The 26,998-nt window shown below is 42.0% G+C and overlaps 1 protein-coding gene across 13 annotated transcripts in view; it reads left to right on the forward strand.

Moving 5' to 3' along the window:
• MYO9A (myosin IXA) overlaps nucleotides 1-26,998 on the forward strand; it is a 164,032-nt gene that overhangs the window by 40,503 nt on the left and 96,531 nt on the right. For 12 of the 13 annotated variants that reach the window (XM_079317799.1, XM_079317793.1, XM_079317802.1 and 9 more), the window contains exons 3-6: nucleotides 17,558-17,652; nucleotides 21,459-21,521; nucleotides 23,153-23,252; nucleotides 25,876-25,932. In XM_079317799.1, coding sequence (XP_079173925.1) covers nucleotides 17,558-17,652; nucleotides 21,459-21,521; nucleotides 23,153-23,252; nucleotides 25,876-25,932 — 315 coding nt within the window. The remainder of the gene's footprint in view (nucleotides 1-17,557; nucleotides 17,653-21,458; nucleotides 21,522-23,152; nucleotides 23,253-25,875; nucleotides 25,933-26,998) is intronic. The other variant, XM_079317805.1, reaches the window with a different exon arrangement.

Consider the following 26,998-nt stretch of genomic DNA (forward strand, 5'->3'; position numbering starts at 1 on the left):
CCTCTGGGATAGAGGTAACCTTGCCAGCAGGTCATAAATTTGAGCCAGGCTTTTTTACCTTAGTCAGGAAATTCATGCTGGAGCTTTCCTTAAGCCAGGATTCGCAGTGATCTAATCCCAGCCCGCTGCCAAACCTGACCTGGGAGTTGTTTTCTGGCATTTTTGCTGCAGTCTCTTTGTTCTGTGCGTCGCGTTCCAGATCGCTCCATTTCCCCTGCTCCGCGCTTTTCAGCAGGGCTGTTCAGCAGCACAGGATGAATGCACACAGTCAGCCTGCAAAAGCCTCACTGCTCGTTGTGGGCACTGGCCAGCACCAGGATGTGCTATCCAGGGAAAATTATCATCAGTAGTTCATTTTAGTTTCTCCTAATTAGAGCTAGAGGAAAACCTGTGATGGGGTTTTGGAAGTTTTGGGATACTTCATACACAAGCAGGTAGAAATCTGCATTGTAAGTGTCATATCAAAATCAAATCAACAACTTATATAATAATGTATGTTAATATCTCCTATAGTAATAATAAAAAATTCTTTGGTATCTTCTATGATACTGATATATGAATGCACACACAAATCTGCATTGCAGGTGTCATATCAAAATCAAATCAACAACAACTCATATAATAATGTATGTTAATATCTCCTATAGTAATAATAAAAAATTCTTTAGTATCTTCTATGATACTGATATATGTGTTAATTGTATGAGTACACACACGAATCTGTGCAGATGTCATACCAAAATCACATCAACAGCAACTCATATAATAATATATGTTAATGTCTGCTATAGTAATAACAAAAAATACTTTAGTAACTCCTATGATACTGATATATGTATTAATTATATGAGTACACACAAATCTGCATTGCAGGTGACACAAAGCAGTCCAAATTTATATAATTTGTCTGTAAAATATTGCTATGTAATAGCTATATGTTTATATACATATACACAAAAACAGAGCTGCATTGTTGGTGTCATAGGTTCTCATAATTACATACAATAGCAACAACAATAATAAAAACAATAGAAATAAAACATAGCAGATGTAATACAGAATCCCCAAACAATTACTCAGGTAAAACCTCACTGCATTCTCTGGGTTGTGGCTTGATGTGAATGTAAAAAGCTTTATTTTAACTGAATTTGCAAGCTATAACACAAATAAACCCTTTATGTTATGGAAAAGCACAGCTGTGATGGACAGTTAAAATATCTTTGAGAGTATTTAGCAATGGGAATTTGTCCAATATGTTAATTATTGCATCTGTTAATGAAAGTTGAGGTATGTTTGCTGCATGTTTGGTACGAGTGGAGATGTTGCTCCAGTACATGGCTACATCTCTGTGATGTGAAATTCATATGAATTAAGCCAGTTTTAAAGGAATTTCAGTGGATTCCTTGGAATAGCAGTTGCTCAACACTGGGATGCTGATGATGTGTAATTCCCAGCAGTGCTGTCAGTGTTGCTGGGCAGTGATTTTGTTGCAGCAAATCCAGCACAAGGTTTATTTGCCCCCTTCTCTTTTCTTTCCTACAAATTGAAGCTCAGAAAGAACTGCTCCCACGTCCTGTCCAGATTGCCACTGCATGTTTGCTTTAAATCAGAATATTCTATTGCTAGACATGTTAGATTAAAATTAATGGTTACAAAATAATATTGTGGAAAGAGAAAGAACTTCAAAGTCCTTTCTGGCTTAGGAAATATGTCTGAAAATTGAGCACAGTGTCACTGGCCATTTCCATTGCTGGTGCATATAGTCAGTCAGTCTAAATTCATCTGTGATCCACCAATGCTCCCCATTTTTGCATCACGTAACTGCTGAAAATGATAGATAACCCAGTTCCTGCTCCTCCACTTGTGCTGCAAATCAAGGGAATGGGGATGTACCTTCAGTTTTGTGCAATAAAACGTCCTAAATTGCTTTATATCCATGCACACTAACCCTTTGCCTTCTTGAATATTCTCAGTGTAATAAGTGGGCATCCAAGAGCTGTTAAACCTGAATTAATCCTGGTCTTGGGCTGCTCCAGGAAGGATTACAAATCATAATATTGGCATTAAGGCTGGGAGATGGGAGCGAGGCTTTCCAAAGTGCTTACACAGCACAAAGGAACTGCCGGCGCCTTTCGGCTCGCGTGCCTCCCTGGGCTCTGAGGGACAACCCAGGGCTTTCTAGAGTTACATCACAATTATGATATTTGTAATCACAGAGATGCAATAGAAATAACCTCCTGGCTGAAGGGAAATATGTGGGTAATGAATGGGTGCGACCTGCCTGTTGCCGTCCTGGGTTTTCATGCTGGCTCACACAGCCCTTCCCGCTCTGCAACATCTGGTTTTCATCTGCTGCATGAAAGCCAAATAATTTCAATGAAACTGGGAGAAAACATAATGCTTTAAAAAAAAAAAAAAAAAGACAACTCTTGATGTTAGCCTGGTTTTCAGCTGGCGTTAATTAGATTTATCAGCAGGGTTTATCGACAGAGTGGACGCTCACTTGGATGCTTGAGTTAATGCATCATCCAATGGACAATGTGATTAACGAGGGCCAAGCACCACGTTTTTCCTTGGAAGAGCTTGAAATGATAAATAATGTGAGTTGAGATGATTCTGATTTTTGGTGCACCCCCCAGGTGATGAATCAGCAGGGCACTGGGGCACAGAGGGGATTTTACTGATGGGAACAATCTTGGTTCAGTGGGACTGGCCACGGTCGCTCTGGGAATAAGGATATGGCAATACCTGCATCATGTTAGCCTACAACAAAAATGCATTCTCAAAATTGTCAAATATTAGATATTTTGAAAGAAAATAAATATATAGTAGATGCACATGATATATTAATAAAAAGATAACATACGAGATAAAAAATATAAAATAGGTATAACGTATACATGAGATATAGAAATATGAAATAAAAAGAAAGGATTATTTTCTTTCCATCTGTCCCTTTAAATCAGAATAAGGTTGTCATTGAGATCCATTTTCAAGTTTAGACCAGTGTGGGTTAGCATCTGCTTAATCCCCATCACATTAAAGCACCCCTGGACTGAGTCTTTTAGCTGCACTTTGTTGATCACTGAGCTTTTCAAGACATCTATGAGTTCTCAGCAAATGGAGCATTTGTCCTGCTCTGTGCAGATTGACCCTGTTGGGCAGGGGGTGGAACAGGCAGGCTTTTTGTTCCATCTGGGCTGCAAAACTCCTGTGGGTTGTTAGATTGTCTCCCCTCAGTGGGTTTTTGGTGCTGGGAAAGCTTCATTAAGATTGAATTATGAGTAAGCAAAATACTTCTGGTTTTCCGTGTTAATCGTGTCTGTTCAGCAGGAGAAATGGAACTGGGAGAAGCTTTTCAAATAAGTAGGATGTCTCCCCTCCAGGCTTAAGGCATGAGGATCTGTGAGAGCAAATACTGAAGGAGCCATAAGTCTGTATTTTGATTTAATGGTCGTAATTTTTAAATTGCTTTATAGTTATCGTGTCATAAGATCTTAACCACTAATTTTTCCAAAGAGTTTAATTAAATTTCAAGCTTTCAACTGGAAATTCAAAATAGAAAATAGGTTTGAGCTTACTATTAAGTTTCTTGCTTTGAGAAAAATCACTGCATTTAATAGAACCACAGAATGGGCAGGGTTGGAAGGACTTTTATTTATTTGACTGGATTCAAACTATGGTTAATTCATCTTCACCCCTGATTGCCAGATCCACACTTCAGTTTCTTATGAGCCAAATTTCTCTGGACAAGGATGCAGTTGGAGCAGTGTACCTGCAATTGCTAAGAATATTTTCAGGAAAAAATCATGGCTTTTATTTTTTTGTCCCATTGCATTCCTTGCCATGGAATCAACTCAGCTGAATTTTGTTCATCTTGCTGGGGGCTGGTGCCAGAGATGGGGTTAAGAGGATGCAGAAGGTGAACAGTTCAGTAAGTCAGGAGGTAAATGTGTGGATAATTCATTGTAGATATTTCCCTCCCTCTTTCCACCTCTCATGTGAGTTACCTCTGATACATTTGTTTTCTAAAGTGGCAGTGGAAGGATTGCAAATGCAGTAGCAACCCCCAAACCTTATATTTGTAGGCTGGATCAGGGTCTTGATACAGTTGGGAATAGTGTCCCAGGGAACAGAAGAGTACAGGTGGGAATCTCTGAAGGTGATGTTGATTCTCAGCATCACTTACCATCAAATTTAGGTTTTAGAGCTCCTTAGCACCAATTCTCTCCTTTTCCCCGTTTTTTTTGGTCCAAGCCCTGATACTGTGGGATTATTTTTCCATTCCTTGTTTCAATCCCCACCTGGGTTTAAATTATTAGAGTGACTTTAGCATTGGCAGCTGGTGAATTATCAGCAGCTTCCCTATCCTGGATGCCATCCAAGGGGGGAGACAGGGAAGAAGGAGCAGAAAAAAGAGAGATGGGCAGGGAAAGGCCTCACTGTTGGATGCTGGAGGCTGGGTGAGTGAAGCCTTCCTGCTGAAATCCAGCCAACATGAGGTAGGACAATCGTGCTGCTGTTCTCCTTGGGAGTTATAAACAAGAGGATGAGGCTCACCAAGAGAAAGAAATTTCTGTGGTTTTCCTTTCTGACAATGTTTTAGTTTCCTTTTCCACCCTCCTCCTGAACTGCAGGCAGATCTATTTAGAGAAGAAATGCTGTTTTGACATGAGTTAAATTTTTTCATGTAATATTTTACTTGTTGATTAAGGTCAATAAAGAAATACATTTAATATTCTCTTGAAAGATGCAAACAAATCCCTCCTTAGTTAGCACTGATGGTGTTTTTGTTGGGGTTTATAAAGCTGCTTTGAGGGAGCCAGCAGGAGGAGCATCCTCATCTTCCCCAGCTGGGATAAACAAATGCAATCCAGTGATTCCTGCTACATCCCACATGCATTTTTTAATGCAAAAAGGAAAGAAATAATAATAAAGAAGGTTGAAATAATAATAAATGCACATCCCAAATGCAACAAGAGTGGTTGAGCTCCTTATTTTTTCAGGATAATGATGTGAATGATGTGTGCATTGTTACTTAAGGGATCTTTTAGCTCTGCACCCATAAAATCTTTCCAAGATATTTATGGAGATATTTTGACCACTTGAGTGATCATGTCCTTGTTGTTTTCATCATCTTGAGAGCTGGGTGGTGTATGATGAGGTTGTTGCCTCTCAGCAGTGACTTTATATGTATGGAATAAAGGTTTTGGAAGTGGATAATAAGTGCTGGAAAATGTGAGATCTGGATCTAAGTCTCCCTCCAGCCAGTTTTTCATTGGCATATCTAATTTCTCCACATACATTCATCTGTGCTTGACAAAAATCCTGTAATCCATCACCTCTGTTGTTCTGCCTTATGAAAGGACATTTAGGACATCAAACCAGTGGGTTTGGATGTGTTCTTATGTTTTTATTGAGAACACAGTTATGTCTTGGGTCAGTCATCATGATCCAAGACATTCACCCTCTGGAGATGCTCTGTCATGCAGGGGTGTTATTTGTCCTGGGTGGGAGCTGGGGCTGTGCCTCTGGGCAGGGAGGGATGCTCCTGGAGCAAGTGCCATAGTGCCAGCAGCTCCTTCCTTTACAGATAAATGTTGGTTCTCTGTTCATTTTGACAAACCAAAGGTAGTTAGTAATGGCCCACTCTTCATTGTGCTGTGCTGCTGTGTGTTAGGTCACCACTCACTTCCAAATAATAGATGGAAATGTGGTTTTATTTGGGTTATAAATTATGTATTGCCACCTAGCACAGGGAGTGCTTGTTTTTTTTCTGCCTTTTGACATCCTTGGGCTCCTCTGGTTAAGGATCCTTTCCTCCCTTGAAGTTCAACCAATTAGTCTCTTGATAAATTGAGAAAAAATACTCTGAATTTGTACTTAAGCTTTGGAGTTTGTCTCAGCCTGGCAGAAAACATGTACTCAAATCCTGGTTGGGTGTTCCAGCTATTCCAGTCAGGCTGGTTAAAGATACTTTTGCATCTGTCTGCAAAATTTCCCACCTCTTTCTGTGTCCTGTCCCTATAATACCAACATCAGGTTGTGATTTTAGTCTATTCACTGTATATTTAATTACAGAAGATTTACTAAAGGGCTTAAACACACTGTAGTGATTCTTCAAAGGTTGAATGAAGAAATGGCTGTTCTGAATTTTATTGTTGTAGAGGCTGCAAATTTCTACAAGGGGAGTTGTAAATGTTTTGTTTAGTTACACCACGATGGAGAGGGCCTGAGTATCACCAGAGTAGGGGACAATCAGGGAGGGTTTGTCAGACTCTGTGGTGGCAAGGAAGCAGAAAAGGTGTTAAAAGAAATGAGATGTACAGTACCTGTGTACTGGAAACCAGCACTTCAGGAAATCAGAGGAGAGAAGTTAATGAGGGTGTGCTCTAACCAAGCCTTGCATGTTCACATTAAATTAAATGGATAACGAAGTCTGGTTTGCCGTTTGCTCTGGCAAGCAATGCCCCTGTGGATTTTCCAATGTATCTGCTCTGTTTCTGCTGCTGGCAGCTGTAGTGGCAAACACTTGTGCACAACTCCCTACACAGCAGGTTACTGGCACTTCATCCAATATACCTTTCTTTGAAATGTTTGTACTTTTGATGTAGTATTGCACATACATATTATCCCATGTTCTTCTGGAGGGCAGGAGGGTTTGAAAAGCTGGTGTTCCCCAAAATATTATGCTCAAGGACTAAGGAGATGGCAAAATTAAATGATATTAAATGCCTTTGGAGACTTAATTTATTCTAAGATGTTCTCAGTGACACTATATCCTCCTACTGCTTCCCTTCCCTGCCCTCCTCACATCTGGAAAGAACTCAGCAGCTGGTGGGGGGAGATCCCAGATGGAGCTTCAGTGGCACTTGGATGCTGCTGTAAAAAATTTGGACTGTGTTCCTTCCTCTGGTTTGCTCCATTTTGGGTCAAATCAATGCAGAGTGGGTGGTTTGGGCCAGGTGTTTGCTCCTGGAAGTCTTACAAATCCTGCCCCTTCATGGAATATACAACCTCAAACTACATTTCTTAATGCATACATGAAAACATGGAATTCAAGGAAGGTGCTTTGAGTCCCCTCTTCATGATCTCCCCTGCTTGGCTGAGGTGGATGATGAAGAGCTGCTCCTCACCTTGATGCAGAGAGAAGGAGCAGTGAGGCCTCTGCATGCTTGGCATGCTGGCAGCACATCTGCCCTGGCACACCAGGCTTGGGCTTGTTTTGACTCCTGCCCTTTCCAAAAAGGAAAAGGAAAACGCCCCCAGCATCCATCCCAACCACTTGGCATTTTGCAGAGCCTGGCTAGAAAGAGGTGGACAGCAGAAAAATATCCATGTTGGTTTTGAAACATTTTCTGCAATGTGGAAACTTGGAATATAAAATCTCACCACGTTTCCCTTAATTTCATTAATTCAGTGCTTTCCTTTGCTGGTTGGATTTTCTTGTCCTTTAAAGCTCAAAACACTGTTCTCAGAAACACTGGCCTTGGCAGCATTGAGCAGCATTGTGCAAAGCTAAACAGGTGGTTTTGGCAGGATAACCTTGGACGTGGAAGCTCCTTCCCTGCCCCTGGGCATGGGACCTCTCCCATGACAAGCAGGATTGCAGCTCCGTGCCCACCTCGTGCCACGGGGCACCTGCTGCTCCACACTCACCTCACAGCTGTTCCTCCTCTGCAGGGAATGATGGAGTGGTGTCAGATTTACCCCTGGCTCAGGAACTGCTTCAGTTCATAGGAAACCTCTCCATCAAGGAAACCTGCAATTAATTCCTCTGGGAAGGTGACAGGCAGTAGCTGTTGAATTGTCCTGTTCTGCTTTACCTAACAGCTGAAAACAGACACCCTCTCCTAGCACAAATATCTGATAGGAACACGTTGATTTTTGAGACTTCTCTTTCACTCACTAAAAAAACCCAATGCCAGTTATTGTTTTTCATGGTACTTATTGAATATTCTGGTCCCTGATAGGGCAATTATTTTTCAATGCTTTCCATTGATCCAATGAGATAAAAATTTTTTCAGTGCTATGCCTCGTCTGACTCCTGCAGGTGTTGTGGTCCATCCCAACACTTACTAATAAATATTTTTAAGATCTTACTTCACCCTTTGAACTGTGGAAATAAGGGAAAAGGTGTTTTTATGGATCAGTCAGACATCCAGAGCTGCCTATGGTTACTGAAACATTACAAAAGCTGGAAAACATGAGCCTGGCAGCGCTGCTGTGAGGGAAGCAACTCATCCAAGCTGCATACAAGGCACAGAGATTTTATACTGCTGCTCAATGGTGCTTGAAATTTTGGAATTGCATCAAGAAGAGTTGTAGATTATTTATATAATGCCACAGAAAAGCAAGGAAGGGCTGGAGATGTGTGTATTCACGCTTAACCTTCTCCTTACTCAAGAGATTTTTTTACATGGCAGAAAACAAATGTGTGTTTTATTGTGTTGATTTAATGGCAAAGCTCTGATTTGGTTGGTTTTTGTTTGTTGGAGGGGAGGGTGTGGATGATTTTTTTGTCTGTAAGAAGCAGAAAGTGGCTGAGGTCTGAGAGGAAGGACAGCAGGAGTGGGAGCCAAGCTGAGGCTCGGGTTACACTGGTATGTTTTGGTTGCTGCCTAACGTGTTTTTGTTTTTCTTCATTACACATATTTCTCTTGGGAAAAGCAGGAAAAACTGTGTGTCAAATATACATCAGGGCTCTGTGCCTCTGCTAAGAGGTTCCAGATGGGGAGCATTATGATAGAGACACTTTCTCCTGCCTTTTACTTTGTGGCATTAATTTTGGTGACAAACTGCAGGAAAACTTATATCAAGCCCAGAGTGTGCTGTGAATGTTCTCAGGATGTAGTTTCCTGGTGGATGTTTTTGCATAATGAAATTGTGTTTTAAAAAGTAGCATTTGGTTTGTGTATTGGGGCATTTGAAGCATCAATGTCTCCAAGACAACAGGCCAAAAAGACCCAAACCATGTTACTTTTGGAAGGATGTGAAGCCATGGGTGAGGAGTGGTTTTCTATAGCTGCATGCAATGCTCCATGCCCTAAAATACAGGAGATGCTTTGGAGGCAGGAATTTACCCCTGTCTTCTCCAGAGCCCTGAAATAGGTGGATGGTTGACTGTTTGAACATAGAAAAGTCATATTTTCTTCATCAAGGGCTTTAGAGCAAATGAGACGTGAATGATCAAGAGCTCTGGAGACTCAAAAGACTCAACCTTGAGAAGAAAAAGGCAAAGTGGTGCTGAGGATGTTGTTACCTGTTTATCATCATGGAATTACAACATGGTTTGGGTTGCAAGGACCTTAAAGCCCATCTTGTTCTAATCCCTGTCATGGACAGGGGCACCTTCCATCAGACCAGGGTGCTCCAAGCCCCATCCAACCTGGCCTGGAACACTTCCATGATCCCTGGGCAGCCTGTGCCAGAGCCTCACCACCCTCCCAGCCAGGAATTCCTTCCCACCTAACCATGTCCTCTGGCAGTAGGAAGCCATTCCCTTTGTCCTCTTCCTCCAGGCCCTTGTTCCAAGACCTTCTCCAGCTCTCCTGGAGCCCCTTTAGGCACTGGCAGGGGATCTGAGGTTTCCCCAGAGCCTTCTCCTTTCCAGGTGAGCACCCCCAGCTCTCCCAGCCTGGCTCCAGAGCTGAGGGGCCCCACCTCTTGGAGCATCTCCATTGCCTCCTCTGGACTCTCTCCAGCAGCTCCACATCCTCCCTGTGCTGGGTACCCAGGGCTGGGGCAGCTCTGCAGGTGAGGTCTCACCTGAGTGAGGCAGAGGGGCAGAATCCTCCCCTCCCCTGCTGCCCACACTGTGAGTTCAGCCCAGGCCATGGGGGTTTGGGGCTGCTGGAGCTGGTCTGTCTTCTCCTCCAGCAACACCCTGGAGTTCCCCCCGGGCTGCTCTCACTTCGTTATTTGCAGTATGATTTTATTTAAAGGAAGCCAGAAGTGCTCCTGGCACTGTGTGAGGCTGTTTCTAGCAGTGCCAGGCAAGTTTTATTTGCAGCAGCTGCAGTTTATGCTGCATTGCTGCACTTCATCCAGCTCTGCATATGGGGATTATGAAAGGTGAGAAGGAAATCATGATATGGCTTCATGTTGCAATGCTTAATATAACCTGTTATATAGGTTATAACAGGTCATCCCTTGAAATATATACATTAATGGGTTTTTACTGTTATCCTATCAGTGCTGCTTTGTTCCCACTGCAGTGCTTGTTTACAGTACTTATATTGCTGACTGAGGGAATGTAAAACCTCCTTTAGCTATGACTTGTTTTCAGCTGGTCATTTTACTGCTATTGCTGTTTCATTGTGATTATTTTGTGTCTTTATCCTGTGAAAAAATCATTTTGCACCAATAAGCACCAATGAAATTTTGATCAGTCCTGGCACCTGTTGGACACTTGCTGCTTGCATTTGACAGAGTAAAGTTTGTTATTTGACTGCAGAATATGAATGTTGGGGGGTTGGAGAAACACTGTAACAGCACCAAGTTTCCCAACTTCATTTTGGAATGCTTCTTTAAAACCAAAGCTCAATCTAAGATGAAGATTTTTTTCCACCCAAATATTTGCTGGCCAATGTGTACGAGTTAGCTGGAAAATATCAGCCTTTGGCTTCCCAGGGTTGTCCACCCTGCTCACAAAAGCATGAATGTGTGAGCAGAGGAGCAGGAATGTTGGTCAGACCGTAGGGATTTGGCAGCCTCTGCCTCCAGGATCTGTTGTGCAGTGACTGCCAGCTCAGCTGGGTTTTTTTTCCCATTATTGCACTTGTGTAGGGAAACTGTCCCTGTTTGGGAAGAGGACTGATTTTGGAGGCTTTAGCTGGGTTTTGGGGTTTTGTTTTCTTGCATTGTGGTTTCGTGGCAGTTCCTTTTTTTCCAGAGCATCACTTAAAAGGAAGAAGCTGCAGTGGTCTGATCCTGTGTTTAAACATGGGAAAAGGAGGAATATTCTGCCAACACTAAAGTGTTTGCTGGGAATGCAGACAATAAATCCTATTTCTTACATAGCTGATAGAGCCTCTGCATCCTTTCTCCCAAACAAGGCTGTATTGTAGTGATGCTTATAGGATTTATCTCAGGTATTTTACCCCATAATGGTGCTCTGGATATTTCCATTACACTGGCACTTCAGCTATATTGACTCCTAAACCTTCTCTAAGTCACTGCTCTCCCATTAAAACTCCATCTCTTCCCCCAGAGAGGGAAGGTGCTACAGTTGAATAATCTCAGTTTTCACCTCAGGTAGGGTCAGTGCAAGTTTCTAACCATGACAGGACATTTTTGGTTGGCATAAACTGTCTGTAATGAGAAAAAAAATATTTTGAAAGATGTTTTATAGTTTGTACTGTGAGAGTTGTATTTTACACAATAGTTTAATTACAAGAGGGTTTGTCTGCTAATGGGTAGAACTCACTTGGCTGCTGTTCAGTAATTGCAATTATGGAATGAAGGATTTGGTGTGCTTTTTGTTGGAAGAATCCTGCTGAGTTGAATTCCATGTAGTGGTGGCTGTGCTGTCATTGACAGTGAAGTGTCAGTGAAGCAATGAAGAGCATTTTAAACTTCATCAATACAACAAACTGTACATTTGGTTGGTGTGGGGAGGCCCCTTAGGTAAGGTTTTGGCCCTTTGGGCAGTCTTTGCAAGCCATATGGACCTGTTCTCCACATCTTCCATGCAGGAGGGACAGGAAGGGTCTCATCAGCCTTCTCCAGGTGTCTTTATCCTCTGCACTTTCCCCATCTGAATTATTTATAGGTCATGTATTTGAAAGGTTCTTTTGTGGATAGTAAAGAGCAGGGACAGGATAGGCATGCACCTTTTGGTTGTTGCACCTGCTTAAAAATTGAGTATTGATTTTATGGGAACAAACAAGAAACTACATGGGTTTAAGAAGCTCATAAGCAAAAAAAAATCCAGCTACCACAGGAAGCAAATACCACCAAGGAGATGTTCTGCTGTGTTTGCTATCAAGGATTGGTACAGGTCCATTGGATCATGTCCACAGTCAGGACATACTTTCTGTAAAATGTTAGAGACAAATATAACTCTTTTTTAAATAAAGGTATTTTGTCATTATGCACCTTGAATTTAAGTTGCTTTGTCATGCTTTGGTTTGAGGGTTCAGAGGAGGCCACAGAGATGCTCTGGGGGCTGGAGCCCCTCTGCTCTGGAGCCAGGCTGGAGAGCTGGGGGTGCTCACCTGGAGAGGAGAAGGCTCCAGGGAGAGCTCAGAGCCCCTGCCAGTGCCTAAAGGAGCTCCAGGAGAGCTGGAGAGGGACTGGGGACAAGGGATGGAGTATCAGGACAGGGTGGGGAACAGTTTTAAACTAGAAAGGAGAGATTTAGATTGGATGTTAGGAGGAAGTTCTTCCCTGTGAGGGTGGTGAGGCCCTGGCACAAAGCAGCTGTGGCTATCCCAGCCCTGGAAGTGTTCCAGGCCAGGTTGGATGGGGCTTGGAGCACCCTGGGATAGTGGAAAGTGTCCCTGCTGCAGGGGGTGGCTCTGGGTGCTGTTCCAGGTCCTTTCCAACTCAAACCACTCTGTGGTTCTGTGTTCTGTGAAATGGAAAGCCCATGTTTACTCTTCAAGCTGCTGCAGTGGCCCCTTGAAGAAAAGAACAGCAAGGTAGGAATGTTTGCAGGCCTTTAAAGGTCAGGCATGGCAGCACAAACACTATAAATAACTGTGGTTTGTGCTTTTGGCCACAAAAGCACCGTGGGTTCATCCCTCAGTGTGGGACACAGAGCCACAAGCAAGAGAGAAAACCCCGAGGTGCTGCTGCTTCCAGTCATGTTTAGCTGCTCTAAGTTAGATTTTCAGTGCTGCTGTTGAGCACAACTTCAGAGGTGCCCATAAAAGTTATTTTTCTTTGCAGCCATTCAAGTTGTACCTCATCTCTTTTAACTTTGGTGCTTCCAAAATCTCTCTGCATCTCTCTGCATCAAGGTGGCTCCTCGTGGGGATTGCAAGTCAGAGAGATCCATCAAAGTGAAGGTTGTTATAGCAGAGCAATTTGGGCTGGAAGATTTTATCAGGAGGTGGGAGCTGCAAGTTTAAAAGCTCTTCCCAGGTCAGGAGCAATAATGGGAAGGGATTTAGTGTGGCTCTAACTTAAGTAGAGTACGTGCAGTGTGTGTTCTGGACATAATTCAATATATTTCTGTTTAAAAGCAATATAACAGGGCAAGAACAGTGCTGGGAGCTTGGTTTCAGGTGGAATGAAAACTAGGGAAAATGATCTTTATCATCCTGCTGTATATGTGTCAGAATGAGGAAGAAATTTGTGAATGCCCACAAAAATTATATTAAATATAATATGTGTTTTTTCATTTGGAATGAAGGTGTTTATGGATTTAAATTTTTTTTTCAAGCATAGCATATAGAATATTGGGATAAACAGCCCTCAGATAAAAGAATTAATTACAGGGGATGTTTGAAACCACTCTCTTTGTGGATTTCTCCAACAGAAGCTGTAGGTGAAGTGTGGAATGTACATCTGATGTGCATCATGGGATCAATCATGGGAGGGTTAAGGTGGGAAAAAGCCTTTCAGATTTTCAATACAGAAATCACCCAGCACCACCACCATGTGCATCACCAAACATGTCCCCAAGTGCCATCCTGGGTTTTTTTGAACACTTCCAGGGTGTTGCCACATCACATCACAGGATGCCCACCACATCCCTGGGCAGCCTGTTCCAATGCTTGACAACCCTTTATGTGGAAATTGTTTTCCTAATATCCAACCTTAACTTCTCCTGGCAGGACAGGGGGACATTTCTTTGAGGACATTTCTTCTCATCCTGTCCTTGTTCCCTGGGAGCAGAGCCTGACCTCCTTCAGCTGCTCCAGCCCTTTCTGTATTTATATTATTTATATATCTGTGTGTTATGTATTTATTCATTTGGTGGGAAATAGATTTTAGCAGAGCTGTTCCCTCCGTGCTCACACAGTTGCAAGTGATTCTTACTTTATGAATACATTTGGTTAGTGAACTCCACATTTCACAGTAAAACAGAGAATATGAATTTTCCAGCACTGTCTTGTCTGATATTAACCTGTTTCTTCTCCCTGGCATTAATGAGCTTGATGAAATTTTGCTCCCAGTCCCTTCTGTGTACCTCCATGGAATATAACTATTAATATAAGTATTCCACAATGGCATAGTTGAGATTTAAGCAGTTGACTTGCTTTTCTCTTGGTATATCCATGGCATGGCTTTCTAAAAAATTCAATTTATACTTCAGGTTAATGGAGAACCTTTTAAAAACTCGTGTGTATTAATGTATTTCTTAGCCTGTACATCAACATGAAGATGATGCTTTTATTTTTCAGTCTAAGGGTGAGGGCTAAAGGCTTCTCTGGGGGCTCAGGACCTAAAATATGCTGTATAAAAGGCCTATATTTCCACTTGCTCTTTCACCACAGAAGCTGTTATTCTATAAGGGAATGCAGCTGTTATTCTGTTGGAGAATATTGCTGTTATTTTATGGAGGAATAACATTGAGTTGGATGATCTATAAAACAGTGTTATATTGCCAGATAAGAACAAGTCACCACGGTGTTTTCCCAGTTGCCGAGGTTTGGAAAATAACCTTTTTTTCAGGAAAGACATTAAAATAATCCTTATTCTGACTGTAATCTGGAATTAAGCCAGATTGCATCAACATTCAGTCCAGAACAAGGAGGCTGCAAGCCTCTGGGATCAGGAGGAACGTGGAGCATTTAGCCAGGAAACTGTTAATCCTTTTTTTTCCCTCATCCCAATAGACTTCTCTTTGTGCAGGAGGGCTGGAGGAGGAGGAATGGAGCTGCTGCTCTCTCTGGCCTTCTCCAAATTGCTGGATCACCCTCCAGGTCCACAGGGACTCCCAGCTCCTACAGAGGAATGTATTGAATTTTGTTTCCTTCCAAATGTTGAGCCCTGGCCAGTAAAAGCTTTGGTCTCCCCAAGAATCCTCGGAATGCTGTTCTGGAGTTTTGGCCGTTGAGCTGCTCAGCAGCCTCGAATCAATGAGTCAGTAAAGGGCAATCAAATGAACAGAAGATAATTTGTTTTAGAGAAATTATAACTTGTTTTCTGAGGTTGAACTATTATATTCTGCCCCACTTGCAGGGGACAGTGTGTTCTGTTCGGATCTGTATGGATTAGACACGTATAAATTGAATTAATAGCCCTTTTTTTATAGCCCAACAGTCCTGCTAAAGAAACCCTGTGAGTAAAGCAAACAAAAATGTATTAAGTTGTCTCAAATCAAACACCAGACATTCATTTCTCCAGCTACTTGTTGGCCCATTCCCAGCGTGTTGGGCCTGGAGAGTCACCCAAAGTTTGCACAAGAAGGGATCCAAAGACCTTTCTCGTTTATATCAGCACGAAAGAAAAATGCATGAAAGAGGGACATTATGGGCTGTGATTTCTGGAGGTGTTTGGGTTATAACATATCATGTGGTCTGGCACATTCATCCCCCAAAAGCTCATAAAAAAAGAGGAATCTTGCTGTTCCCCACTCCTATATTTGAGATGTTTTCTCCTAGATTTCCTTGCTACAGAATAAGAAAAAATGATTCCTGAGTAAGGCTCTTCCCAAAGAAATCCTGTGAAAGAGAACTTCGTTGTCTCTGTGAGCAATTACTTAGGGTAGAAATACAGGGAATCGAACTAGAAAATCTTCTTAATGTTGTCCTTTGCTTAAATTCTTTAATAAATTTTATGAAAATGTATTATATAAGATGGTATAAAACTGTGCTGCCTCCTCTTTGGTGTGTTTAGTTCATCTTGCTGCTTCTCTAACAAGCAGTGTTAATTAGGTGTATAGAAATTTTATCTCATTGCCTTAAGATGGTTTCTTGGAACATGAGTGATCCCATAGCAGAGAAATGCTCATAACCTAATTAATACTATTTAAAACTAATACCTGAATATAAAATGAGCCACTTGCATTTCTTGAATATTCTGCTTAAAAGCTTCTTGCTGTGTCTCTGCTTGCTGAAATACCTGGAAGTAAATCCTCTGGATATCTTAAACACCATCCTGTCTTTTAATATCAAAATTCCTGGTTTGGGGAGAGGATGACTGGATTTTCATCTCCAGGAGAGATTTGGGGCTGCAGGGGAGCTGTGGGTGCCTTTGAGTTCCCCTGGAGGGTGGGTTGAGGGGGTGCAGGGAGGATTTTTGGGGAGAATAAGCAGGAAAAAAGTGAACAGCCTGAAAAGATGTGAATGCTCTGCAGGGTTCCTGAGCTGCAGCTCTGGAATCATCCCTCCAGAATAACCTGTTTGCTCGGCAGGTTTCAGCCCTCCCAGAACCTGCTTAGTTGACTAAAGCAGGTTCATATGCAATAGTTGGAGTTTAAACAAATCCCTGTATTCAGATAAGGGGGAAATCATATAGTTATTCCATGGCAAACCCTCTGTGGGTTCTTAAATCATTAAATCTGAGCAATTTGGGAAATAAATCAGCCTGGGAAGGGAACCTGATCGTGCACAGACAGGATGTGTCCAATACCCTTTCTCCAAGGTCTCATTTTGTTTGGCCTTTATATTCTGCTTTTAGTTGGGAAGTTAAATCCACAAAGGTCATTTGAAAAGCTTCAGATTATAGATGGAAAGCCCTTTTAATCTTTTCTAATAAATAGCTGAGCAGGGAATAAATCTATCGGGAGCTGAGCTCTGATGTTAAGCCTCAGCACAAAATGCCCATACATGAGCAATACTTTGAAATTATCTCTGAAATTATAATTACTTTAAATAAATTTGACTTAGAAGAAATTATTATGTGTGTGATTATGAAAACTGGTTTAATAAATGAAGCATTAATTGGACCTAGTGGCTTGGCAGATTATGTCACTGTGGTCCAGATGATTATGAAAGTGATTTAGGCACAACTGAAAACAGCAGTTTCAGTTCAGAGATTTCTTTTAAATGGCAAAAATGACTCTCTCCAGTCACTGCTTTGGTAAGGCAGGGCTGGAATAAAAGCTATGCATAATAAAGACTTAAAAGCATTTTGATTTTGGAAGATCATCAGCCTCAAATGGAAACAAGGGTGTCTGAAATGCTGAAAATACTCTGGGTTATGCCAGTGCTGTGTATGACATTGTCTAATGTCTAAGTAGCCTTCAAAGCATTCCCCCCCCCAATTCCACATATAATTAAAAAGCAGCTTCCTCTAGCTCATTAAAATGTAGAGTCCTGTTGGAGCAGTGTACTTGTATATTTATTTAAATGAATAAAGCAGCACAGCTTTAATGCAGACCGTAATAACTTCAAACATTGAATCTCTTCTGTTCAGCTCACACTTTATTTTTAGACAGTGTTTAGCTTCTCTTCATGAACACCAGCTTGCAAAGGAACATGGTCCCCTTGTTGGATTATTTTATGAACCACTCAACAAGTTTTCCCCATCCCCTTTTTTCCTAATGTGAAATGATAAGAAAATCCACCAAGTTCAGTTGTGATTGACGCCCATGGAAATCAGGTGGCTTTTCCAGCATAACCATCATAATTCCAGCATAACCATCTCCCTCTTTTCACAGGCATTTGGAAATGCAAAAACAGCCCATAACAACAACTCCAGTCGCTTTGGGAAATTCATCCAAGTGAATTACCAGGAGACAGGCACCGTGCGAGGGTAAGTGGGAACAGGGGGTGGCTGCTGGGTGTGCCCAAACCCAAACAGGTTGTTCATTGCTTTGGCCAGTATCTTTCCCAAAATGGAGATAGGAAATAAAAATTCAAAGGTTTTTTAGCTTGTTAAAATCTGTTGGTTTTGGAAATATTGGTGCATCCAAGGTATGGATTTACCTGAGCTGCCTTCAAGCCAGCTGAGCTCTCCTTAATCCTGTCAGATTTTTAATGAACCTGAAAAGCAACGTCTCCTCCTCAGACAGGAGTTAAGGCAGAACAGGGGAATGTTTTAGTTGGGATAGGATGGGGGCTGAGCAGTAGATGTGGAGTGAAAGGTTTGGCTCAGGAGCAAAGGGAAGGATTTAATCTGTGGCTGGGAGTTCTGGAGGCCACTGAGCCACGTGCACTCTTCTTGCTCTCTGCCTGATTCCCCCAGGCTCTCCCTGCAATTCTCTCCTTAACTCAGCCCTTGGCCAGTGAAAGCCTCTTTTTCCTCCCAGGTCATTGCAAGGAGATTCTTGTCTCCACTGTGGTTCTCCTCAGTTTATTTCAGCTTTGGAAATTTGAGAGCAGACTTGAGGAGAAGAATTTTGGGGGTTGATTGATGAGAAGCTCATGGACATGTGCACTGGAAACCCAGAAAACCCCCATGGCCTGATTCCTCAGCATGGCCAGCAGGAATGGGGGGAATTCTGCCCCTCTCAGGTGAGACCTCACCTGCAGCACTGCCTGGGCTCCAGCACAGAGAGGACATGGAGCTGCTGGAACAAGTCCATGGAGGGGCTTTGAGAGCTGGAGCCCTCTGCTCTGGAGCCAGGCTGGGAGAGCTGAGGGTGCTCACCTGGAGAAGAGAAGGATCCAAGGAAACCTCAGAGCCCCTGCCAGTGCCTGAAGGGGCTCCAGAAGAGTTGGAGAGGGACTGGGGAGGAAGAGAACAAAGGGGAATGGTTTCCCACTGCCAGAGGCAGGGTTAAATGGGATATTGGAAATGGATTCCTGGCTGGGAGGGTGGTGAGGCCCTGGCACAGGGTGCCCAGAGCAGCAGTGGCTGCCCCTGGATCCCTGGAAGTGTTCAAGACCAGGCTGGATGGGCCTTGGAGCACCCTGGTCTAGTGGAAGGTCTCTGCCCATGGCAGGGATGGAAATACCTAAACCCAGCTTTCTCTCTGGCTTTAGATAATTTCCATGGCATCAGATCATCACCAAGGAGCTGTAAGTGAGCAGGGCTTCGTTAACTTCCCTTTTTGTCCAGGTTCACTGAGTCAGTTGGAAAAATGAGGAGTAGAAGCAGCATTTCAAGGGCTGTATAATTTCTGCAGCTGGCTAAGAGGCCTCTTGCTGGGACTTTGTTGTTATTTTAGAGAATTGCTTTTAAATTTTTTTCCTTTCTTATTTTCCAGCAGAACAGTATCACACAAAGAGCTGCCATTAATTTTTCAGTGAGCTTGGGTACTCCACGTCCTTTCCCACTGGTTTTGCATCCTACATCAAATCTGATGCTCTTTTCCCCCCTTATTTAATTCTGGTGCACAGCTCTGTTAAAAGGATAAACTTGATTTTTTTAATACCTCCTGGGTAACAAGAATCCAACAAATGCCTTAACTATGTATTATCTTGGCATGATGTAGCAGCACTGTGGTTGTGGCCTCTTTTTTTTATTTGGCAGAGATGTGCAAATAACATTATATTAATGTATTCTAGCTCATAAAATAGGAAGAATTTTCTTTTCCTTTTAAAAACTGAGCTTTCTTGGTCTTTGGTTGCACAGAGTATTGTGACTGTACTCTGCTATGAGCTTGCAGTTCTCCCCCAGTAAAAAGATGCTTAAAGAAAATTATAAGCAGTTTAAAAACAAAAAGTAAATGTGGCATACAAACTCATATTTTTTTCCTGTGAAAGAAGATTTTTATAAAATCTTAGCCTATACTTTTTTTTTTAGCACAACCCAAATCAATTAGCACCCTGTATTCTGGGATTTAAATCAAAGCCCTGTGGAATACAGGCTCTCTGTGCTCAAATCAGTGTTTTACAGAAGATCATTCCATTAGAGCTCTTTTTCTTTGCTTTTAAAGGTAGAACAATGCTGACGATGGTAGATCAAAAGAAATTTGAAGACATCAACTTGTTAAGACATAAGTTGGTTTTCCTACTCACTGTCCTGTTACAAAAAGGGACAGATGTTGTTCTTGAGACATGGATTCATTGTGACTTTTGCACTAATAAAGGGAGAATTTTACCAAAACAGCATTGTAATTGCATCTATTTAAAACAAATTAAATTAAATACAAAATAAATTTTTTTAAATAGAAACTTTTTAAAATAAAATTTTAAAAATTAAAAAAAAATGTTAAGATAGATAGATAGATAGATAGATAGATAGATAGATAGATAGATAGATAGATAGATAGATAGATAGATAGAATCCCCTTGATTTAAATAGTGGTTGACCTCCAGGTCAGATGACCTCCAGGAGACCTTTCCAATCTAATTTATTGCCTAAGAATGATTTTTGGGGTGGTTTATACTAAGAGCAGAAATGACAGGGGTGGGGATGAATGCCAAGGGCATGGACATGTTGCAGGTTGTTTACAGCAGGGTCTGAGCCATTATCCAGTGGGATTTCATCAGTGGGTTCCCTGACCCTGCAGAGAATTCATGGCTTGGGAAGGAAAAATTTGGTTCAGGTTAGAAAAGGAACATAAAAACCCCATGAACCTGTGGGTGAGGAATATCCATAGACTCTTCCCAGCTTCCTCCCAGGGAATAAACAGGAATACTGCTTTGCTGTCTGTCTTCCTTTACTCCTCCTGTCCAGCAAGATCATCCTATGGGGGGCTGGATTTGCCACTTCCAGTAGCCTCTCCCAAGAGCTGCCATAAGAATTTTCACAAAGCCTCTGCAGTATGTTCAAATGCTTTATATTTTAGCTTTTATGGAAGGAAAGGATGAAGTTTTGTTGGAGGTAATAATTAGATCTGGCTTTCTCATCTCTGATGGTGGAGAGAGTGTGGAAGCACTTCCTTGTCCCACCATGCCTGAGGTTCACTGGGTTTCCCAATTCCTACACAGCTCCAACTGTTAGTGCCACGTCACTGGGCAGCTGCCACCAGAAAAGCACAGCTCCATCATCCAAACTGTCACTTACAACTCCAGCTTCTAAATCCCTGTCATTACTGGTTAGGTTTGTTTGGAAGAAAAAAACCTGTGGAAGCTTTGTTTGACTTGACAAACCTGAAAAAAGTATTTAATATGTAGATTGAGCGTGTTTGTTGTGGAGGCTCTAAGGAGAAAATGTAAACTGCAGTGAGGAACTTTCACAATTGTTTATTTTTTTTTTTAACTGGAGCCAGAAGTTAATACCCCAAATTTTTGGTGAGAAGTGGCTCTTCTGGAAGAGGGAATGGGGATCTGGAGGTTGATTCTGCAGCTAAATTTTGCACACTTCTGCATGCAGAGGTGTTTCCATGTGCACGGCTCCTGGGCTGCAGGCAATGGGATTTTGCTGGCTTTGGATGAAATAGGGATCCCAGCTCCTTCCTTGCAGACAACATTTCTCTTGCCCATAGGCTGACGCATCTGAGATCATATTTTTCAGATCCAAGTTAGTTTTGGCTTAGTATCAAACCAAAAAAACCTCAAAAGCCAAGCATAATATTGGGCTTGTTCTGCCGAGGAAGAAATTTATATAACTAAGTGAAACAAGGCTGAAACTTCTTTGTGTGGGTACCAAGGCTGAAACCCCCAGTAAAGCTGTGTTCATTGAAGCTGTGCATCAGGTCAATTAATGCTGCTTTGATTTTTCTCTTGCAGAGCTTATGTTGAAAAATATCTCCTGGAGAAGTCCCGGCTGGTCTATCAGGAGCACAACGAGCGGTGGGTGCCTCTCTTTGCCCAAGGCTTGGCTTTAACTCCTAGACATGGCACAGATAACTTACATCTCTGTAGGAGCTGGCACAGGGGATCAGGATTGTGCTGCTAAGATTAATGATGCATTTTATATTTGAATGTTTTGTTCTTTAGGGAGAAATGTGCTAACGGAGGGAATAAACTCCATTATTTTATCAACAGTCTTTGAGTTACCATGGAATCATTGAATGGTTTGTATTGGAAGGGCTTTTAAAGATCATCTTGTTCCAACCCCTGCCATGAGCAGGGGACCTTCCACTATGATATTGTTACATTTAATTTAATTTTCATTTTCTTTATGGCAGATAGATTATTATGTACCACTTCCTTCTTGTGCAACTTGTGAACTGCTTAATATGTCATTTTAGGAGAGAAACATGGTATTTTCATTCTTTGCAGTTCACTGAGGCCTTTAGAGGGGCCTCTAGAAAGAGCCAAAATTATATAGAGACTGAACTTATGTGAAGGGTTTTCTCCTGATTTGCTGCATATTCTTTGTTGATTATTCCTCTCCTCTCAGTAATTATTTTTCCACTTTTAAATAATTTTGACGCCTTTAGTTGTTCTTTCAACTCTTGGCACTCCTGGCTGTATTTCCCTTTGGAGACAGATGTGTGAGTTTTCTGGAATGCTCCAGGGCTGTTCCTGGAGTGAAACAGCATCTACAGCCTTGACAAATATCCTCTTGGGTGTTGCATGATGATTAAACTTGGATCCTCTTGGAAAACATCCAACATAAAAGCACAAGTTTTAATTTTAGAAAAAAATGGTGTTAATATGTGTTAGAGTTGTCTGGAAGCAGAACAGATGAGTCCCTTGGGGTGGGTTTAGCATTAGTGTTATTAAGGTATTTTGAATATTTGAGTTTTTGAATACTTGAAGATATTTCAGTCATGTCTCATAGAACTACAACTGCAAAGTCCTTGCCTTTTTAATTGTAGTAAGGTATGAAAAATTATAATTTCTGCATTGCAAGGAAATATGTTGTGATGAAGGAGGTTGGGCTCTAATAAAGGTGCTGGGGATGGTCAGGGGACAAGGGACAGGACAAGGAAACAGCCTCAAGCTGTGCCAGGAAGGGTCAGATTGGACATTGGGAGGAATTTCTTCTGGGACAATGTGGTGAGGCACTGGAAGGGGCTGCCCAGGGATCTTTGGAGTCCCCATCCCTGAGGTGTCTAAGGAATTCCTGAACGTGGCACTCAGTGCCCTGGGCTGGGAAGAAGGTGGGGTTTGGGCACAGGTGTGACTCGATGGTCTGGGAGCTCTTTTCCCACCTGAATGGTTATGATGGGGCTCAGTGAAGTATGTAGGCATTGTGCATGGGTCTGAAGGAAAACCTGATCATCCCAGCTAGAAATTCTTCTGGTAGATTCTGGGGCAGTGGCTTTCCTTGGAAGGAGAAGAGTGATCTCATTCTCCATGACATAATTGAAATATCTGTTCCATCCCTGCACAGCAGGTACAGGCCAGCTCTAAACAGTGTCAGACCCGACCTTGAGAGCTGGAAAATCAGGTTGAGAGGTTTCCAAGTGCCTCTGCTCAGTGCTGCTGCTCATTTTTGAGTCTAACAGCTTTTGTTTTTCATTTGTCACCAGGAACTACCATGTATTTTATTACCTCCTGGCAGGAGCAAGCGAGGAGGAGAGATCAGCATTTCACCTGAAGCAGCCAGAGGAATATCATTACCTTAACCAGGTGGGAGTACTATACAGGAATACAACACATGGTCTTGCCTTTTCTTCTGCTGATATTTAATGCTCATAAAGAAGAGATGTGGAGTAGTAAAAGTGGGGTTTTTTTGAAGGTGTGGAGTAGTAAAAGTTGGTTTTAATGGTTTATAAGAAGCCTTCCATCGTTGGAATAATTCTGCATTAGCAATCTGAACACCTGTTAGTGTTTCAGGGAAAAAAATAATCAGTGTTTTCTGTACCTGGGATATGTTAATATATTGAGGTTTTGATTGCTGGGGGAAGAAACAGTCAGAATTTCCTGCTCTCTGTGTGAATGTCATTTACTCATTGCTATCTGTCTCCTGAGCAGGAGAAAAGGGGAAAACGTGGCATACTGGGATATAACATCTTGCATGAGGAAGTCCTAATTCTGTAGCTTCTGGCTGGCTTTTAGCATTACCCTTTGAATTTAACAATAGAACAAGTCTAATATAACTAAAACCACAGCAGCCATTGAAAATCTGGGAATTAATGATGGAGGGGTGTTACCAACTGCCAAATAAACATGGTTTATATGATGGTAGTTTTATAATAAACTGATTTCTTCAGGTATCTAGGCAGTTATCCAGTGACTCTTGCAAGGAGGGACTTCAAAAAGGCCAGAAAGAGGTGGAATATGTGGAAGAGGAGTTAAGTTACATGTTGATTTTAACCAATTGCAATTTTCTTGGTGCTGAAACACGAGGAGCAATAAAGAGTGATTTCTTCACCCCTATACTGGAGTGAAACTTGGACCCACAGCCCAACCCAAATAGCCTTTAGTCTTGTTAGAAATATAACTTCACTCAGGAATAGCTCTCAATTACCAGGGACTTTTTAAGGATGTTTTTAAAGCAGCAATCAACACCAAAAATCCATTGCATATTAACGACTCCCACACATCCATCACAGGATTGGGAAATATTCCCAAGTGAGGAGCACTCCAAGGGCTGGGGGCTCTTTTCTGGAGTCTCTGTGCCTCAGGTGTTGGTTGGAGAATGTGGTGTTATCTCCAGCACCATCTGTGCCATGGTTTTGCAGTGGGAAGATGCCAAGATGGAATATTTTGTCAGATTCTCAGGTTTTGTTGGGCCATCCTGTCACTTTCTGTTAGTTGAAAACACTGCTTTTAATTACAGTCCTTTTTTTTTACACAGCAGTTTGAGAACATTTATATATAAAGGAAAATTAGAACTCCAATGGCACATAGTGTGAGGAACCAGTAGGAATAGTATGATTTAGGGTGAAATGTTTATTTTAATATAAATTAAGGTCCTGTGGGGCAAGTAAGCTGATAAGGCTGCTAAGATCAGTCCAGTCCAGGGAAGCAAACTCTGGGCTTCCCTGAACACAATATACAGACAGCAGTGTCATTCTGAGTTTTTGGGGAGGTTTTAAAATAATTTTTTAATAATTAGAATTAGTGTTTTAACACTGACAATTATGGGAAAACAGTGTCTTTAGATGTGGTCTGTGCATGGTTTCACATGAAAACCATCTGACAGTGCAGTAGCAACTCTTCCCTGCCCTGCAGGAAAAAGAAGGAGAAAAATAAAAAAAAAAAAAGAGATAGTAGAAAAATGGAACAAGAAACTTGGGAAACATTTAAGAGAAAAATTATAAAATGGCCCTTGAACATTTGCAGTCTCTTCTTAAGTGTGTCCTGGAGAAGACCTTGCCTTTTTAAAAGGAAAAAGAACCAGCTCAGACATGAACTGCAGTGCTTTACTGAAAATTAAATATTCATATAGAGAAGCCATAAAATATTGAACCAAGCCCCTGAAATGAAGGAGTGACTCAGTCCTGAGTCAGGCTTTACTTTCCTCCTCCCAGGTTCCTCACCTCTTGTGTTATGCAAAAGAAATGGGGAGTTTGCTTTGCAGATGGGAAATAATCTATTCAGATACTTTTCCAAAATCTGCTTTGTAAATGCAGGGAGCAGATTGAAAAAAAAAAAAAAATTTTTTTTTTAGTGCAAATTTGCTAAAACTATCCCCTGAGTATGGGGGACTTTTCCATCTCTCCCAGTGGCAGGTGCACCCACTGCTGCACACTCTGCAGCTCACTGAACATTTTCTGTGCTGGTTGTTAATTTCCATCCATTTTGAAATCAGTCATTTGCAGGTTTAGATCCTTATTTTCAGCTTTAACATGCTTTGACTTCTCTCAACTCCATTTCTGTCTGATTGGAAAAAGACACAATTTCCTAAAAACCTTTGGAGTGTTGCTTGGAGAATCTCACTTTTTCTGCACCACTGTTTGTCTGGAGCAGAGGTTGAGAGTAGAAACAAATGAAATCTGTTCTTCGGTGGATTTTGGCATCAGTGGCTCTTCAGCTGCACATAAACCAAGGGTTTCCCCAGCTCAGTAAGAGAAGAAAAGGTTTTAGTATCCATTAGGATTATTGCTGAGAGGGCCTTGCTGATGCACTGTGAGCAGGAACCAGCACCAAGAATGCAAAAGCATCATAAATCTTCCCTTAAAACAAATAAAACTAGGGAATGACATGACTCTGCAGAATAACAACAGTTATTTTCCTGGTTAGGGAGCAGGTCATCGTGGTGATTTGGGGTGGGAACACCACTTAACCCACTCTGCCTTGCTTTCAGATGACAAAGAAACCCCTCAGACAGAGCTGGGATGATTATTACTATGACTCGGAGCCGGTCAGTACCAGAACCTGCCTCTTCCATGTTGCTGGTGCAGGGCTGCTCTCACTTGAGTGTTGTAGGGACACAAAGAAAGCCAAATCCAATTAAGTTTAACCCATTAACCACCCTTTGCCCTGCAGTGGTGTTGCTTGTAAAGGGTTTTTTTTCCCTTGCCCTTTTATGGTTCCTTCCATCTGGAAAGCTTCTTCAGCAGTTGGAGATGGTCAGCTCTCTACAGTTATCATGGTTTTAGAAAACTAAGGGGGTTTTCATTCCTTCCTGATGGAATATGTGATGATTTATGGAAATTGGGATGTGGCAGCAATGTGAAAATTGAAATTCCATTCCAATAAAACAGCAAATCAGTGTCTTGAAGCCCCAAGAGATACATCAGTTCATGCTGGTTGTAGTGGTGTATCTGCTCTCCAGCTTCCAGGAAAAAACAGACAAATTCAAAAAGCATCTCTCCAGCCATCTGTGAGCAAATCAAATCCTGATATTGTTCAGAGTGCAAAAACAATTCCTTCTCCTAAAATACTTCTGCTGACATGATCATCCTTTCCAAATGGATGGCCCCAAAAAAGGGGATGGTGAAGCTTCTCCCCCTTCCCCGGCTCCTCCTGCGCCAGCGCCGTGCTCTGGGTGTCTGTGTGTCTCATGGTGCTCCCCGTGGGTGTGTCCTGCATGTGCAAGCATGTTTGGCATCAGCTGCTTGTCCTTCCTGCTAGTTTTCCCATGTGCTTGATGATTACCAAAGTCTGGCTGATTCATCTGGAAGAGTAAGAGGTGATGTGGGATGGAGCTGGATTCACTCAGGTTAAACAAGCGTCTTAACAGCAACATTTCCCTGCAAATCTTTAGGAGGGGAGGAGGGAACTGCCCTCACAAGGTGAAAAATATTGGATATTGGATTGGCATCCTTCATCCATCAGCATCCTTAGGGTTGTGCAGGAGCAGGGAATGATGAGCAGATGCTGTTCTAGACCTTAATACACTTTGGAAGTTGGAAAGCCCTTAATTGCTTTGGGAATGGGTTGAGACAATTTGCTGAAGGAACTCAAATTCAAACAACTCTGAAATT

Source organism: Erithacus rubecula (genome assembly GCF_903797595.1).
Source record: "Erithacus rubecula genome assembly, chromosome: 14".
NCBI lineage: Eukaryota > Metazoa > Chordata > Aves > Passeriformes > Muscicapidae > Erithacus > Erithacus rubecula.